The 18809-nt window shown below is 33.8% G+C and overlaps 1 protein-coding gene across 3 annotated transcripts in view; it reads left to right on the forward strand.

Moving 5' to 3' along the window:
* The window catches only part of FAT4 (FAT atypical cadherin 4), a 184148-nt gene that overhangs the window by 86953 nt on the left and 78386 nt on the right, over positions 1 to 18809 (forward strand). For all 3 annotated transcript variants that reach the window (XM_063664108.1, XM_054485864.2, XM_054485863.2), the window contains 4 exons: positions 4031 to 4292; positions 5593 to 5943; positions 12048 to 12970; positions 13614 to 13788. In XM_063664108.1, the coding sequence (XP_063520178.1) occupies positions 4031 to 4292; positions 5593 to 5943; positions 12048 to 12970; positions 13614 to 13788 (1711 nt within the window). The remainder of the gene's footprint in view (positions 1 to 4030; positions 4293 to 5592; positions 5944 to 12047; positions 12971 to 13613; positions 13789 to 18809) is intronic.

The raw sequence follows: 18809 nt of genomic DNA on the forward strand, positions 1-18809 counted from the left end.
AAGTATATTAAATTAAAGAGTAATTTTTGAAGTCAACATTTCTAGCACTACTTATACCTAGTGTCAAGCTCAATAATAACATATAATAGGAAATCCGATACTGTGTTTTCCCATGGATATATAGCAACTCTAGTTATATTTTGATTTAAATTATTCATTTGCAGAAGTCTAAGTAATCAAATACATTTAAGCCATCATGTTTCTAAGAAAATAGTAAGAATAAGAATAAAATAACAACCATCATTTTCCTGTGCTTACTATTTGTCAAGGGTTGTTCTAGGTTTTTAAAATTTATATTCACTAAATTAACCTCCAAAACAATCCTTTTTGGCAGGTAATATTATCATCCCAGTGTACAGATGAGGAAGCATGGGCTTGGAGAGGTTAAGTATGTGGTCCAATGCCACATGACTAACAAATGGAGCACAAATTCAACCCCAAAAGTATGGCCCCAGAGCATCATATCTCAATCAGCACAGGGTATATTAAACTCAGTATTTTGATTATAATATACAGAATTAAGAAATATTTCTCTTCCTTCTTCCTCTGCTGATCCTTGCTTCTCTTCTTTCTTCCCATTCCTTCACCATCCTTATTCAGTCCTTATATGAGTGTTCCTATCTCTATCTATTCTAATTTAATTTCTGAACAACTCTTTTGGCTTCAACTGACACTCACATAAAATGACTTTCAGATATTTATCTTAAACCTCATTCCCAAATCTCTAATTGCCAGATAACCATTTCTATGAAGCTATTCTTTAATCCCTAATTCACCACAAATAAAATTTCACTTCCTATTTATCCTGCATCAAAGCAGGTCCTATTCTTGAAATGTCCTCAGTAAGAGTACTCTCTTAATTCCCAGCCAAAGTAACTTGAAATTTAAAAAGACTTTTTTTTTCTTCTTTGCTTTTACTTTGCACATGGGGTTGTTAAAAATGTGAGAATATATATGGAAATGTTGAGCAAACGAGAGAGCTATTAGTATTATTTCTATTTTCAATGATCTGTCAAATTTTACTAATTTGTCCCATGTATTGATTCAGAGTAAGTTCTGGAGCAAGACGGCCAGGATTCCAATCTCTTAATTTCTTTTAAAATGGGCATTCTAATAGTACTTACCTTGCTAGTTTGCCTTTAACAAATTAATTAGTGTCCTGGAATTGATGTGCTCAAGGTGGTGTTTAGCAGCTAGCAAACACTATGAATATTCTATTTTTCTCTCTGCCATCTCTCTAGTTCAGAATTTTGAGGGTCACAGCTCAAAGACCTGAGAGTACATAGGAAATCACCCCCATTTTCATTTTCCAGAACAGGGACTTTCATTTTACAGAACAGTTTCACCAACTTGGGGGAAATGAAGCCTCAGTCTCTTGGGCCCCAACTGTATTCACACTCTGCCTTCTCTGGCCTCTCCCTACACTAGTCCATACTGCAATATCAATATCCTTAAAAGATTGCTTCCAATTAGAACAATATTGGGGTTCCTTGGCTGTAGAATTGAGGCAAAGTTGTGTTATATTTGAGGTTCTCAAAAAATATACTGATACTCTAACATTTTAGCTTGACTTTCTTCTTTTGCTCTATATTAAAATTGTCCACTCTAACACACTGTTCAACAGTAAGTAAGCCAAGTCCATGAATAGTGAATGACTGTAAAATATTGTATTCATTTGATATGCTTTTATTTTTATTTTATTGTGATAAGAACATTAATGTGAGATCTGCCCTTTTAAAAGATTTCTAAATGTACAATACAGTATTGTTAACTATAGGCACAATGTTCTACAGTAGATCTAGAAATTATTCCTCTTGCATAAGTGAAGATGTATACACATGGCTTATAAGCTCCTGATTTCTCCCTACTGTTTGTCCTGGAAAACCACCATTCTACTCCCTGCTTCTATGTGTTTGACCATTTTAGATACTTCATATATATAAATACCTATCAAGCAGTGTTTGTCCTTCTGTGACTATCTAATATAACATCCTTAAGGCTCATCCATGTAGTCACATATGGCAGGATTTCCTTTTGTTTTTGAGCTGAATAATATTCCTTTTTATGTATGTGCAGGTTGAGTATTTCTTATCCGAAATACTTGGGACCAGAAGTGTCTCAAATTCCTTTTTTTTTTTTTTAATTTTGGAAGTTGCATTATACATCCTGATTTAGCATCCCTAATCTGAAATGTCAAAATCTGAAATGTTCCAATAAGCATTTCCTTTGAACATCATATTGGCACTTGGAAATGTTTGGATTTGGGGGCATTTGGATTTTGGATTTGTTTTGATTAGGGATGCTAAACCTATATCACCTTTTTTTATCTATTCATTTGTTAATGGCTATTTAGTTTGTTTCCAAATCATGACCATTGTGAAAAAAGGATTGCTGGATCATACGGTGATTCTATTTGTTATTTTTTTGAGGACCTCCATACTGTTTTTCCACAACAGCTGCATCATTTTGCATTCCCACCAATAGTGTACAAGGGTTCCAATTTCTCCACTTCTTCACCAACACTTGTTTTGGTTTATTTGTTATGATAGCCATGCCAACAAGTGTGAGGTGATTTCTCATTGTGGTTTTGATTTGCATTTCCCTGATGATTAATGACACTGAGTATTTTTTATATACTTGTTGGTCTTTTTTTTTTTTGAGACAAGAGTCTCGCTCTGTTACCTAGGCTAGAGTACAGTGGTGCAATCTCGGCTCACTGCAAGCTCTGCCTCCCGAGTTCATGCCATTCTCCTGCATCAGCCTCCCGAGTAGCTGGGACTACAGGCGCCTGCCACCACGCCCGGCTAATTTTTTGAATTTTTTTTTTAGTAGAGACGGGGTTTCACCATGTTGGCCAGGATGGTCTCGATCTCCTGACCTTGTGATCCGCCCACCTTGGCCTCCCAAAGTGCTGGGATTATAGGCGTGAGCCACCGTGCCTGGCCACTTGTTGGCCATTTTTATGTATTCTTTTAAAGAAACATCTATATAAGACCTTAACCATTTTTTTATTGGATTACCAAACTTATAGCTATTATGTTGTATGACTTATTTATATATTTTGAAAATTAACTTTCTATCAGATATATAGTTTGCAAATATTTTCTCACATCCCATAGATTGCCTTTTCATTTTCTCGACTGTTTACTGTAGAGAAACTTTAGTTTGATATACTTTCACTTGTCTGCTTTTGCTTATGTTGCTTGTTTTGGGAGTCATATACATGAAATAATTGCCCAGGCTATCTTTTAGCAATTTTCTTCTAGGAGTTCTATAGTTTCAGGTCTTAATTTTAAGTCTTTAATCCATTTTAAATTGATATTTGTGTATAATGTATATTTGCATTCTTTTGCATATGGGTATCCAGTTTTCCCAACACCACTTGTTGAAGTGACTATCCTTTCCCTATTATATATCCTTGGCACCCTTATGGGATATCAATTGACTATCATGCATGGATTTATTTATAGGCTTTCTAGTCTGTTTGGTTTGTCTATATGTGTGTCTTTATGCCAGCTCCATACTTGTTCATTACTGTAACTTTGTAGTATATTTTAAAATCAGGAAGCACGATACCTCTAACTTTGTTTATCTTTCTCAAGATTGTTTTGGCTATTTAGGCTCCTTTGTGGTTTCGTATGAATTTTGGAATTGCTTTACCTATTTCTATAAAAAATGCTGTTAGGATTTTGATATAAGTTGTATTGAATTTGTAAATTGCATAGATAACATGGACATTTTAACAATAGTAAGTCTTCCAATGCATGAACTTGGGATGTCTTTCCATTTGTTTGTATCTTTGTTGATTTCTTTCAGCAATGTTTTGTAATTTGGGGCATACAAAGCTTTTACCACCTTAGTAAGTTTAGTTAGTTAGTAAGTTTATCTCTCATTACCTGTCTAAGTCTTATAATATCATATGAACTTAAAGCCAAAAAGCCTTCCTTTGTCAAATACGTGTTCAAAAGAAAACGTAAGGAGCAATGCTTTTCTACTTCCAATAGCTCAGATGCTTGGTCTCTTTTTTTAGGGTGCAAATGCTCTCGTCACATACACTATCATTAGTGGAGCTGATGATAGTTTTCGCATTGACCCAGAATCCGGAGATCTGATAGCAACCAGGCGGTTGGACAGGGAACGCCGCTCCAAATATTCATTGCTAGTTCGTGCTGATGATGGTCTTCAGTCCTCGGATATGAGAATTAATATCACTGTCAGTGATGTGAATGATCATACACCCAAATTTTCTAGACCTGTGTACTCTTTTGACATTCCTGAAGACACAATTCCTGGTAGGTAATGGGTCTCTTATGTGTATTTTGCAAGAATCGCTTTTGAACCAAAATTACGTACTATGTTTCAGCTGCTCTTAATCAATGATTAGTTTTTAATCATATACTACTAGTTATAAAAATATATATGCTGGATTGTTGGATCTTTTCATTAACGATCTTTGGTAAAATTCTCAAGCAAATGGCTAATTTTTGTAGGATGAATGAGGTTAGCCATTTATGTGTCTGAAAGTATTTGTGACATGGGTTATTAATCTTCTGTCAACCACAGTTTTGGTACTCTTTCTGCTTTAAAAATGTCTAATGTGATTTTGGGGCTATGTATAAAAAGAACAGCAAAAAAAAATACATGAAAAACTGTGAATATTGATTCTAACGCTCACTAGCTGTGTGACCAACGGCAAGTTAATTCATTTCTCTTAGTTTCAATTCTCTATCCTGTAAATGGAAACAGTAATTCCTGTTAGAGTTAAGATAAAGGATAATTTAGAAAGTACATTGAGTTTGCTAACACAGGGCTTGGGTATTAGCAAATGCCCAGTAAGTGTTATGAGAAATGGAATCTTTAATTATAATCTTGCTTCTTTGAACATATTATATTGTGATTTTTTTAGTCTGAGTACTCAATATCCATGTTTCTGGTGTGTGTGCGTATGCTTCATTCCCATTATTGGAAATTTTTATGTAAAATTAAAATTTTATTCTGAATTACATTTGGAATGATTATTCATGATAAGCCATACATTTTAGAAACTCCATTTGGCAAAGGAATTAAACATCTACAGGGGACTCCTTCTACCTGCAGTTTTTTCTTCACTCCTCAAGATACCTTGTGCAAGTCCTTTATGGAAATCCCATCACACTTATTTCTTGACTTAGTTATTGCAATGACCACATAAGTTCTAGAGTAGTATCACCAGGGCATAAGTCTATATATTTTTTGGAATCCTCAGTTCCTGACACTACCAATATGCTACCTTAAATGTTGATTGAATTCATCAGTATATTTATGGATAGGTACTGCTAGATGGAAACATAGCATCAGATGTATTATTAATTCCTCAGGAAATTTATGCTGAAGCCTGAGGTCCACTGGATATCTGATATGTCACATACTGTATTCTAATAGGGAAATGGTAATATCAAAATCTGCAGAATGTTATGTTCACTGTATTTTCATAGCGGTTCTCAGTTAAGATATTTTACTGTACAAATACATTTTTTGGTCTCTTTCTATATGTTCTCTTAGTAATACTTCTTGCTTCCTTGATTTTATACTATTAATTTATTCTTTTGATAGGTTCTTTGGTAGCAGCCATTTTGGCCACGGATGATGACTCTGGTGTGAATGGAGAAATTACATATATTGTGAATGAAGATGATGAAGATGGCATCTTTTTCCTGAATCCCATTACTGGGGTCTTTAATTTGACTCGATTATTAGATTATGAAGTACAGCAATATTATATCCTCACTGTTCGAGCAGAAGACGGTGGGGGACAATTTACTACTATCAGAGTTTATTTCAATATTCTAGATATAAATGATAATCCACCTATTTTCAGCTTGAATTCATACAGCACATCTTTAATGGAGAATCTACCTGTAGGATCTACTGTTCTTGTGTTTAATGTTACTGATGCAGATGATGGTATGTATTTTATTTAATATAATTTTTAAAACATCTATAAACTGTCATCAGATTTATAATACATTTATTTATCGTGTTGAGCTGTCACAAAAATGCATTTTGTGAATATAGATCTGAGGTTGAGGAATAGAATTATAACTGAACTATAGAAGATTTTAAAAATTAAGTACTTTATCGGTTAAATTCTTATTTATAACAGAAAACATACCTTGTATTGTTTTATAAACTTTATCTTATTTTTCCCCCTAAATGTAGGGTCATGTTTCAATTTAGCAATGTGGAAGTCAATGACCACTTTTTTTTGAATAATTTTGTTACATAAATAAAAATATTAAGTTTACATATGTTATTTTAACTTGAAAAGGATAGAATTTCAAAGCAAAATGAAACCAAAGACTTAAATAAAAATGCTTACGAATGCAAAAACTAAGTTTCGTATTTTTGACTGACAAATGGCTAATAATTTTTTTTTTTTTTTTTTTTTTTTTTGAGACAGAGTTTCACTCTTGTTGCCCAGACTGGAGTGCAATGATGCAATCTCGGCTCACTGCAACCTCCACCTCCCAGGTTCAAGCAATTCTCCTGCCTCAACCTCCCGAGTAGCTAGGATTACAGGCATGCACCACCACGCCCGGCTAATTTTGTATTTTTAGTAGAGACAGGGTTTCTCCATGTTGGTCAGGCTAATCTCGAGCTCCTGACCTCAGGTGACTCGCCTGCCTTGGCCTCCCAAAGTACTGGGATTGCAGGTGTGAGCCACTGCACCCAGCCCAGCTAATAATATTTTAACTAGGTTTCATTTTAGCTCGAACAGTCTCAGTTCTGTTTAATTTATGCTAAATGATCAAGTTAAAATTTTGCATGAAATTTATACTTTACATGTGTTTGATTTATATTTATTGCAAAAGCAATTGGCAAACTTTATTTTAATAGCTGACTCCTTTGGCTTTTCTTCTAACACCTGTTTTGTAAGTACACATATCATATAATATAGCATTAGAGAAAACATTGTATGGATTATCAATCTTTAACTGAATTGTCTGGAAAATTAGTATGTGTTTTTCCCTTACGTTGGATGCAACTAAATTGTCTCATCAGTATATAAAACAAGGGGCAGTACTTTGAAGAAGAAATAGGTCTCTAGTGACAGGCATATCTATCTCAATTTAGAATTTCCTTATTCTTATGACTTGGATGATTTGTGAAATCTCAGAATACTATTCTATTTTAACATTCTATTCTATACTTAGTTTCCTTTTCATAGTGTCTATAAATGGCACTTGGAACGATATGAGAAGCAAAAAGCACAGTATTTTATATATGTTTCAATAAGTAAAATGGGAAATACTTTCTTTAGAATTCATTGAGTAAGAGCATTTTGATGTTTCCTCCTCTAATTTAAGTGCAGTTAAAATTGGGCACAAAGATATATCTAAAATAGATACAGCTGTAATGCTAGTACTACTACTATTGCTAGTAACAATACTTTAATGTTAACAATGTTAATAATAATCTCAAGAACTGACATCTGTCAAGTGTTTTGCATGTACCCAGTCCTGGCCTAAGAACATTGCACACTCTATTTCATGTACCTCATCCCAGGTCTGTGGATTGACTCCAATTAGATATCTGTATATAATTGAGGTTAATCCCTATTTTGGAGATTGATTTCTTTGCTATAACTTTTAGTTAGTTTACCTATTCCGTAGATAAGAATATTTTCAAAGCTAATCATATATTCTTATTTGTCCTGTGACTGTGCTCAACTTTTCTACAGTGAAGAATTTTCCACCATGTTTCTTTGTGATTTATTAGTTATGTATTAGAGAGAGCCCATTGTTTCATAGAATTGTATGTTTTCCTGGAATAAGTTTTATTTACCATCATAACTTAAAATATAGGGAAACTGGGAAGATACCAAAAAAGTAAAAAGAAAAAGAAAAGAACTTTGTTTGTCAAAAACCTGCTGGAATATTGCATGCACATGTAAGCACAGAAATACATTTACCATTGACTCTAAGTAAGTTTTTGTGATATTTTTCCTTTAATTGCATTGAGTAAAAGTTTCAAGCTATATTTATTCATTGTTTTAGTTTTGAATACGTTTATCAGTGTAATTTCCTGCACCTTGACATAAAATATACGACACAATTCCTATTCTTTCTGAATTTCAAGGACAGTGATAAGGCTGTACAAGGGTAAGCTTGTTTGTAAAAATTTCCAGCTCAGTTACACAGAAGGGTCTCAAGTATTTCACAGACAATATTAGTCAGACATTTTTTAAAAACAACAAATTCACAAATAAATCTCAATCTCTGATCAGAAGGTTCCAATGGGGTAATATTATCATCTTTTTAGATGAAGGAATTTTATATGAAAATAAATGTCACAATCTGTTATCTGTCTATGGATTCTGTCAGAGTTTAAAATTTAGCTTACATGATGATTTCATAAAAATAAATCAGATGTTTTACTCTTTTCACAAGAAGGGTAATACCTCTGTTAATATCAAGACTACTATGCATACGGTATTACATTGAGGAAAACTATTTAAATAGGAGCATCACGGAAATATTCTGGCTTTGATGGTTATTTTATTATCCTATAAATTATTTACACTTTAAATATTGGGAAGTCATATTAAAATGTTTTGCTAATAATACAATTGGAATTTTTCTGAATAAAAGTAGCTATATAATATTGGTATACAATACAGACCATTGAGTTTCATATATTCCAGTGATCCGATGACCTTGTTGAAACTGCTTTATAAAGATGGATGTTATTCAAAACACTTCTATGTGTTGTAGCTATGTGAGAAGTTGACAAATATTAGTTCTTTATAGAAATTAGAAGATAGCATTTATATATTGTGAGTAAATATACATATTTTATAGCATGAAACTATACACCTATACTTTTAAAATATATTTTACTATTTATATACATTTTATATATTTATAATATATATTTATGTGCTGTGCTTCTTAGAACAAAATTATTTATGAGACTGAAATACTATATATAGATATGTATATATCTATATATTGTGTGTGTGTATTTGTGTGTATATATATATTTTATATATATATTTTTATATGACGAAACCATAAAACCATACGTATGCAATAAAACTGCCAGGAAGAATCATGTAACTAAATGACTTGGAGAACATTGAACACAAATGGTTCACAGTGGACTGTTTGAAGTTTAAAGATCTGGTGGGCCATTAAAGCCCACTAAATTTAAATTGCAACACTTATGGATAAAGCTTAGAATTCAAAACAATGTAAAAATAATAATTTTAAAATAATGTGTTTACTGTCTCATGGTTCAGATATTTGTTGCAAAAATAGAAAAAAATGGTCTGAGCTTAGTATTTTTCAGTATACTTCAAATATTCAGGGAGAAATTTGAGTTTTGCTATGTCTGCATGTATTTTTTAGATGTAGTGTATATGGCCAAAGTCACTTTTTAGACTTGTCAGAAATGGAAAGTTATTTTCTTTACAGTAAAGTAAATGCAGATGGATTCCATGACCTGTAATTGCGGCAATTAATTTTCAGTTCCTGAGATGAGAGCTACTTCTTCTATAATATGGCAATATTTTATGTAAAAATAGTTATATTTTTTATTTGTTTCATCAACAATAATAATTATCTTCAGTTTATTTTTAATGTTGTTAATATATTTGTCATTATGTATTTGAATATAAAAGCAAATTTTTCTTTTGTTATACTTTTAGTTAGCTTAAAATTTATTACTTCCCTTACCCATTCATCTACCAAACTTTTTGCCTTCATAAAAGAGGCTGTTCTGCTGTTTACAACAACGCTGTAAAATTTTGGGATCGTGTTCTCTTTTTGCCTCTGCAATTTAGCTGTTTACTCAAGGAAGTAGCATACATGATGGACTAAGGATGATCAGATACTTGATTTGATTGCTCTCATTTCTGTTGATTTATGTAGAAATCATAGGCCATGTAAAATGTCAGTATTTTTAATGTTTTGATCTTAGATATGAAAGATTTTATATGCTTCTCTAGAATTAAATTTTATATCTTTGCTTGTTGGTATTTATTTTCATTCAGGTGTTTTCATAACTGCATTTCTCAATAATAGTCATGTCCCCAAAAGAATGGGGATTCAATATTTACTGATGAACTTTTTCATAGAAAATGCAGAAAATTTTCTTAAAAAGTAATTAAACGTAACTATGTATGTAAACATTAATAGAAACACACGTATACACATAATTAAAAATAAATTGTATGTGTGTATGTATAGATACTCATATATATGTTATAATGTTTGAGTAAATATATATACGCACACAATATAATGTATATACGTATATTTATGTTGTAATGAAAGTCCTAAAAGCTTTATATATATGTGAAGATAGTGGAAATTTTTATCCTCTAAAGCCTGTGGAACTTTAAGACAAGGGGTTGAAATAGGCTGTTAACCTTGTTCTAGTCAGATTCTACAATTCTGTTTCTTTCCTGCGGGTGAATTGACCTCTGACACCTATTAGCTTTATTTATTTATATTTTTCCTGATCTTCAAACTTCTAAGTATTCTGAACTTTATAACCTCTTCCTTGTTCACTTGTGAGTAGTCTTAAATAAACTATAAAGATTAAAAGTCACAACTCATAATGGGGGGGAAAAATAAACTACCCTTTCAACGATTTACTCAATCATTGTTTATCCTGGAAATTTTTGTTAATAAGTCATTGTCTGAAAGTTATATTCATATGTATTTTCCCCATGTTTCAAATTAGGCAAAGGATATTAGAGACAATAAAGTCACAGAATAAGAGTAAGTGTGGCGTTTTTTAAAACATTGAGTTCTACATGGTAGAAAAAAATCTCATACTCAAGTTAAATTTAACTTCTTAAAGAACTTGATGAAGTTCAAAAAAAGGCAAAAGTTAACTGAAGTATTCATAGAATAGTGAGAAAGAATTTTTTTAAAGAAAAGAGTAAAAGGGTGGGTAAATTGTTCTAGACGACTTTTGCCAAAAGTGAACATCATTTCTCATAGGTAGAATTCAGAAACCTGGATAGTTGAAATTAATGTTAGAAATATAGAAGCTAATTGTAGGTAATTCAGGTTAGTCAGTAGATATTTGCTAGTCCTAGAATATACATCTTTATTAAAGATAGATTACCTGGATGTACAGTATGTTTTTATCATAATATCCTGTAATTTTTCCAATGTCATTAGGATAAGATATAAAAATGCACATATCGTTATAGGCCAGAGAAGAAAACACCACTCTGAGGCAGAAACTGACTTCTTTCTGTTTTCACTGCTTATTTGTTATTTACCTTTAGTTACTAAAACATGTAAGATGATGTATATGCTCCACATCATTTTTGTTATAAGAATCTCTGCAATCATTTTCTGAAGTGAGGATTTAGAAACAATTTTTAAACTAAAAAATGACACATTATCCTAAGAAAAATCAACAGTATCTAAATACAGTCCAATAATAGCATCAGCATTTATATTTGGAAAGTTCTATGTATAATTTTACTGCTAACAATTTCTTTAAAAATACTTTTTAGAAACTTTAAATATGTTTAATAAAATTTGAAAGAACTATTGTCTCAAAGGTCCATTACTTAGCTAGACACTTAATAGAAATTAATAAGTATTTATTGATTTTAACACAAAATATAAAAGTACACTTACAGCATTCATGACTAATGCCATACATCAGAACATTTTATTACCCTTTCTTGAAAATTGGTGTCAGCCTCCCTAAATTATTAGAGTTACAAATGTTTGGCTAATAGTATAGCGTGTGGCACTGTTAGTGTTGGACCATCAGGAATTATGTGATAGAAACAAGGAAATATATAGAAAAATATCTGCTCTCCGGAATATTTTTCTCCTCTTTACTTTTGTAATTTAACATTTCAACACCCTAGTAAAAAGCAAGCAGTATATAGATCATTTGTTCACAGGATTTCCTAAAGTGTGTTTGGATGCATGGCATATCAAACATGCCAAATTCCTTGCCAAAAGTTTTGCTATAGCTTGTTCTGCAATCAGCATATGTTTAAGAAAATTTTTTCTTCCCTTTAATTTCAGGCATCAACTCTCAATTGACTTATAGCATTGCTTCAGGTGATAGCCTTGGGCAGTTTACTGTTGACAAGAATGGTGTACTCAAAGTCCTAAAAGCTTTGGATCGGGAAAGTCAGTCCTTCTACAACTTGGTTGTTCAGGTGCATGACCTGCCACAGATTCCAGCCTCCAGATTCACAAGCACTGCTCAAGTCTCCATTATTTTGTTGGATGTAAATGATAACCCACCGACATTTCTTTCCCCTAAATTGACATACATTCCAGAAAATACACCTATTGATACTGTTGTTTTCAAAGCTCAAGCAACTGACCCAGATAGTGGCCCAAACAGCTATATTGAGTACACTCTGTTGAACCCTTTGGGAAACAAGTTCAGTATTGGGACCATTGATGGTGAAGTGAGGCTCACTGGAGAACTGGACAGAGAAGAAGTTTCTAATTATACTCTAACAGTGGTGGCTACAGACAAAGGTCAACAGTCTCTCTCTTCATCTACAGAGGTTGTAGTTATGGTACTTGACATCAATGATAACAACCCCATCTTTGCACAAGCTTTGTATAAAGTGGAGATTAATGAAAACACACTTACTGGAACAGATATAATACAAGTGTTTGCAGCAGATGGAGATGAAGGCACAAATGGACAGGTTCGCTATGGCATTGTTAATGGTAATACCAATCAGGAATTTCGGATAGACTCTGTCACAGGTGCCATCACTGTCGCTAAACCTTTGGATAGAGAAAAGACCCCTACCTACCATTTAACTGTTCAGGCAACAGATCGAGGCAGCACACCCAGAACTGATACCTCCACGGTCAGCATTGTTCTACTGGATATTAATGACTTTGTTCCTGTATTTGAGCTATCTCCGTATTCTGTAAACGTCCCTGAGAATTTAGGGACACTACCCAGAACAATTCTTCAGGTCAGTATATTTAAATAAAGCAAGTGTTGTCTTAATTATAAGACATCTATTTGAAAACCTCCCCTCTTCTACAGCGTTTACGCTTCCCCTGTTCTCTCCTCATTCTCATCCATAAATGCTCAATTGCAGATACAGCAAATTTTGAAAAGGAAAGGTTTATAAACATCATACCTAAGAACCTCTTAATTTCCTCATCGATGAAACTATTGTATTTTACTAGCTTTCTTTTGTGTATACTCATGTTGCACACATTTATGTATTTGTGTTTTTGAATTTTGTTCCAAAAGGATAATATCTGCACATAGTAAAAAACTAAAATGATGGAAATGTTTGAAAACTTTGTTATAAATATTGTTCTACTCTTTTCCTTCATATATTTAACTACCTAGGTGAAACTGCTCTTAAAAATTTTTATGAAGCCTTCCAAAAATGCTGTGCATTAGCTTTACACATATTTTTACACAAATAGACTAGGGTGATACATACTATAGTGTGCCATTTTTATTTTTTAGTTGAAAATCTAAAAATATATCTTTGGAATCTCTTAACATAGTTTTACCTCGTTGTTTTTTTAATGGAGGCATTTTATTTCATGAGATGCATTATTTGCTTTACTCACATCATGGTATATACTATTCTACAGGTGGTGGCAAGAGATGATGATCAAGGATCTAACAGCAAACTCTCATATGTTCTGTTTGGTGGTAATGAAGACAATGCTTTTACTCTCTCAGCCAGTGGAGAACTTGGAGTAACACAGAGTCTGGATCGGGAAACAAAAGAGCACTTTGTCTTAATGATTACAGCTACAGATTCAGGTAAGTCCAATACACCCTTGTTCATTTGTAAATAATTTCTAGGCCAGGCGCGGTGGCTCACACCTGTAATCCCAGCACTTTGGGAGGCCGAGGTGGATGGATTACTTGAGGTCAGGAGTTCAAGACTAGCCTGACCAACATGATGAAACCCCATCACTACTAAAAATACAAACATTAGCTGGACATGATGGTGCGTGCCTGTAATCCCAGCTACTCAGAAGGCTGAGGCAGGAGAATTGCTTGAACTCAGGAGGCGGAGGTTGCAGTGAGCCGAAATCACACCACTGTTCTCCAGCCTGGGCAACAAGAATGAAACTCATCTCAAAATAAACAAATAAATTAAATAATAATAATTTCTTCATAATATGAGTATGCAGTATTTTCTGTTTGCCATTAAATGAAATATTTGTTCACTTTTACTAATGCTTGAAATTCTGATTGCCTCTATGTTATTGATGGCACATCATTCACTTTATGACATTTATATATAAGTGGCAAGGGCTTAAGGTCATCGCCACCTAAGTCCTATTCCCATAAAATGGAATGAATTGTTGCCCTATAAGCCGATTGAGTACCTCTGGATGTGACCTTACACTCTACTTCCTGAGCTAGGGGCATTTAAAGTACTTTAGCTTTGGAAACATGTAGATGGTTCCAACCACTTCTTCTCTTCTGATAGACATGGGTGAGTGAGTCTGTTAGGAGGAGCTTTCACTAGAAGGTGGGTCAGTATTCAGTGAAGCATTGGTCTAAATGTGCAGGCTGCTCAAGAACCAAGTCCTGGTTCCAGGGAGCCAAACTATAAGTTCCTGATGCCATCAGCCTTGAAAATCAGGGTCAGGGGGAAACCAGGACTTGGAATTATTAGTATAAGGATAAATAACAGAAGTCTAACCCTAATTTCTATTAAATAAGAAATATGCAGATCAGATGTGTGAAGAGTCTGCCCAATAGAGTTATGGAGGATCCTAAGTTATGGAGGGTGAGCAATCAGATTATCAGTAACATTACGATATGTGGAAGCCTGTCACTCAAAGCTTTAAAAATGTTGCTGAAGACCATGATGGGAGGCACAAATGAGTTTCAGTGACATTAGTATCCTAAGTCATGGTGTTTTGGCAGCTCTAAAAATGAAAGCATTAATTAAACCTTGTTTCAAAGCACAGCTCTCCATAGGCACTGTTTTTCGAGTTGCTCTGAATTAGACGGGCATTTCTGAGGCCACTGGTGGATAAATACTCAATTAGATGTCTGAAGTTCACTTTTATGAGTGATACAGAAAACAAAAGTTGTCAGGAAAGTTGAACTGGGTGATCTCGGAATGAATTCCCTAGGATACTCATGAATAACCACTTTTTTCAGGAGAATGTGAGTTTTAGACATCCAGTTTTAGAATCTACAGTTTAATCATATTTTCCAAGAATGAGATCTCTTGACAGAGGACTTAAATTACATATTCACTGTTTTCATTCAAAAGTCAAACTTGTAGATGACATGAGAAATTTCAGAAAAATATGGTATTAGATCCCAGATGCAATGTTTTTCTCAAATCTGTAGTGTTCTAAGGGCCTGGAAAATATCAAAGTGTTTCAAAAAAAGTTTGAGAGTGTAATTCTTTATCTCACAAATCACCTTTCCTTTGCATTTTTTTGAACTATTACCTTAGCCCAGGGATAAGTCAACTTCATCAATATGGCACAGATTGCAGTGGCAGTTTTTAATCATGGAAACCACTAAATGTTTCAATGTGGGAGGGAGAAAACATTACCATTTAAACTATCATCGTATTTTTATTTACTGATTGCATGGTTACAGAGTAGCACATTTGGAAACTCTAACTACTCCTGTCTACTGCTCCAATAAGCTGCAACTACACTATCATATGTATGTGGTGCTAAAAGTTACATTACTAAATTACAAAACCGGAAGAGAGTATAATAATTATATCTCATTTTTCCTGTAGATAATTAAATTGCTAAACAGACTACAATTCCATTACTGATGATATGTTGCTTAGCTATAACAGAAAGTATGGATATTCGGCCTTCATTATGCATTACTTATAGTTATTTCTTCTGGAAATATTTATTGTACCAAGTAGAAACTCATAGGAGGCTAACACATCCACCTGGTATAGTAATGCAGATACTACTACATGGTTTAAAGGAGAATTTGCTCAAAAGCAGTTATGTCCTTCATATGGGTTAGGCATTCTACTCCTAAGTAGCCTTTCTTACAAGAATTTGCCTTACCATTTTCTCATATGTGCAATAAATAAAATAATGTTTTAAATGGAGCAAGTAGCAGGAAATTATCAGGGAAACTAGAAGAGTATACTTTAAAAAATGAATTCAGATAATTAATTTAGAAATGGAAGTATATCCTGTAGTTAAATACATAGACTTTACAGTTAAACCCCAGTTCACATCCTACCTCTGACATTCCCAGCTACATGACCTTCGACAACTTTCTATTCCTTCATGTTTGTATCTATGATTGGAAATACTAATATCTATATGAAAGTTTATTGATCGAATAGATAAAAAGAAATACTTATTTTAGCTATTAATGTCAGTCAGCATGTTTGCTAGACATTTCAAGCTTAGTAAGGCCAAAGTAACACTTTTGACTTCTATTCACCTCCCTACCTTAAATGAATTGCTCCATAGATCATTTCACAATTGCTGAAGGCAAACCTTGTTATTATTCTTCATTCCGCTTCCTCTGTACACCATATCCAACAAATTCATTAACAAGGAGACTCAGCTTCAAAAATGTCCAAAAGTGTCCTGAATTTATCCACTTTTCTTTACCTCCAAAACAACCTCCTTAGTCTAAGCTGGGGTAGTATGATAGCTTGCTAACTGCCTATCTTTTCTCCTGCATGGTGCATTATCCAACAGGCAACCCAAGAACATTTAAAACTATAAATTAGATCATCATACCCTATCTCTTGCATAGAGACCCTGCAATGATTTCTAAGAATAAAATTTAAATGTCTTACCATTGAATACATGGGATTAAATAACTTGGTCTCTGTCCATTTATCTGAACCCCTCCACCACCACCAGCTGCCACCTTTATTTTGAGCCAGAGTTGTGCGCTGGCCCCAGCTCACCCTTTGTCTCCTCTCAGTTCTGCATTTAGTATCATCACATTATTAGATTGTAATTGGCCAACATGGAAGTATTTACACCATGGAAATCAGTAAATGCTTTGAATGTAGTTGGCCTGTTTCTTGAAAGCAGTTGCTAAACATTTACTGAATACTGCCAATGCCAACCAATCAATCAGGCTTCCTTAAAAATGCCAACCTTTCTGCCATGTTGGCCTTTTGCACTTGTAGTTCTCTCTGCCTGGAATTTTCTACTCTACAGCCAGCTATTTGGTTTGGTTTGGTGGGGGAGAAGGGCATCCATGTCATGGTCATTTTGTCATTATTTTAGATAAAATGTCAACTTCTCAGAGAGGACTTGTCTGACCAGCAATGTTATGTTTGCCCTTTCCCTTTTCCCAGTGTCGCTCTATCAACTTACCTCTTTGTGATTTCTTAACACAAATTCCAATCTAAAATTGTGTTCTTCTACGTAAAATATATGAGTATATAGAGTTTGTTTACCTTATCCTTCTCTATCGGATTTCCAGAGAAAGTAAACTTCCTAAGTCTTATTCAAAATGGGATTCTCAGACACACTTAGAAAAGGACCTGCAACATAATAGGTGCTTAATAAATATTTGTTGAATGAGTAAGTTATATTTGTTGAATAATGATAGTTATCATTTGAAAGACAACCTATTATTTTAATATGCAACTGTTATTTATATTTATTTAACATACTTATATTTAGTTTATTGATATATATTCATTGTTTGCAGATTTTTTTAAAAAAACTTCCAAAAGAAAAAAGTGCAAATCATTTTTAACTCATGGCTGAAATTCCAGAAGTTTTTGCTACATTGGTTGTGGTCATTCAAATTGACCTCTCTTTTGAAAAGCAGCACAAGTGTTTAAGGCTTTGTAGTGTTTAGTGTGATGTGACAAATTGCAGTCATATGTAAGGACCCAGTGAAGCATTTTATGGCTTTAATTCAGTTTCAAGTGCTTAAAATACTGCTTGAGCTATATTCTCATGACTTTCCCCTGAACCTTCTGGCTCTGATTCAATTCTGTTATCTATTAGACATTTCTAGACAGGTCATATTGCTACTCTGTGCTTTACTATCCACCTTTTCTTACTTGGGTTCATAAGATTTAATTCAAAACCTGCATGAGCAGAAACTACATGCTTCTGAATAGTTTTTGTTTGTTTGTTTGTTTGTTTTGGAGAGGGAGTCTCGCTTTGTTGCCCAGGCTGGTGTGTAGTGGTGTGATCTTGGCTCACTGCAAACTTTGCCTCCCGGGTTCAAACAATTCTCCTGCCTCAGCCTCCCGAGTAACTGGGACTACAGGCACATGCTGGCTAATTTTTTTTATTTTAGTAGAGATGGGGTTTCACCATGTTGCCCAGGCTGGTCTCAAACTCCTGAGTGCAGACAATCCACCCGCCTCAGCCTCCCAAAGTGCTAGTCTTGAGCCACTGCGCCTGGCCTGAATAGTTTCACCATTCGACAATTCTTTTATACCTGGGCTTCCCAAAGCAAACTATTGTGAATCTTCCATATCTCCCAAATTTCTAAGCACCTTCTAAGCACATGTGGCAATTGGTTTCACATAGCTTAAATATAAGGGCCCATCATTTCACATCAACTTAATATGAAAAATTTGCTTGTTTTAAATTTTATTATGGAAATTTTGGTGTTCACATAAATTATTCCAACAGATATATATTTATGCAAGTAATTTGTCCAGACCTTTTAGAATTTTTTTAACTCAAGATGAGATTATGCCCTCAAAAATAAATTTAAGTGCTGTGAGGCATTAATATCTGCCACTACTCTTTCAGGGAACTGAATTAATGTGTGAGAAAGCAGTAAAACAAACTGGTATGACAGTTTGGGGATGCTACAGTTATACTCAGTGT

This window comes from Pongo pygmaeus, chromosome 3, assembly GCF_028885625.2.
Source record: "Pongo pygmaeus isolate AG05252 chromosome 3, NHGRI_mPonPyg2-v2.0_pri, whole genome shotgun sequence".
Lineage (NCBI taxonomy): Eukaryota > Metazoa > Chordata > Mammalia > Primates > Hominidae > Pongo > Pongo pygmaeus.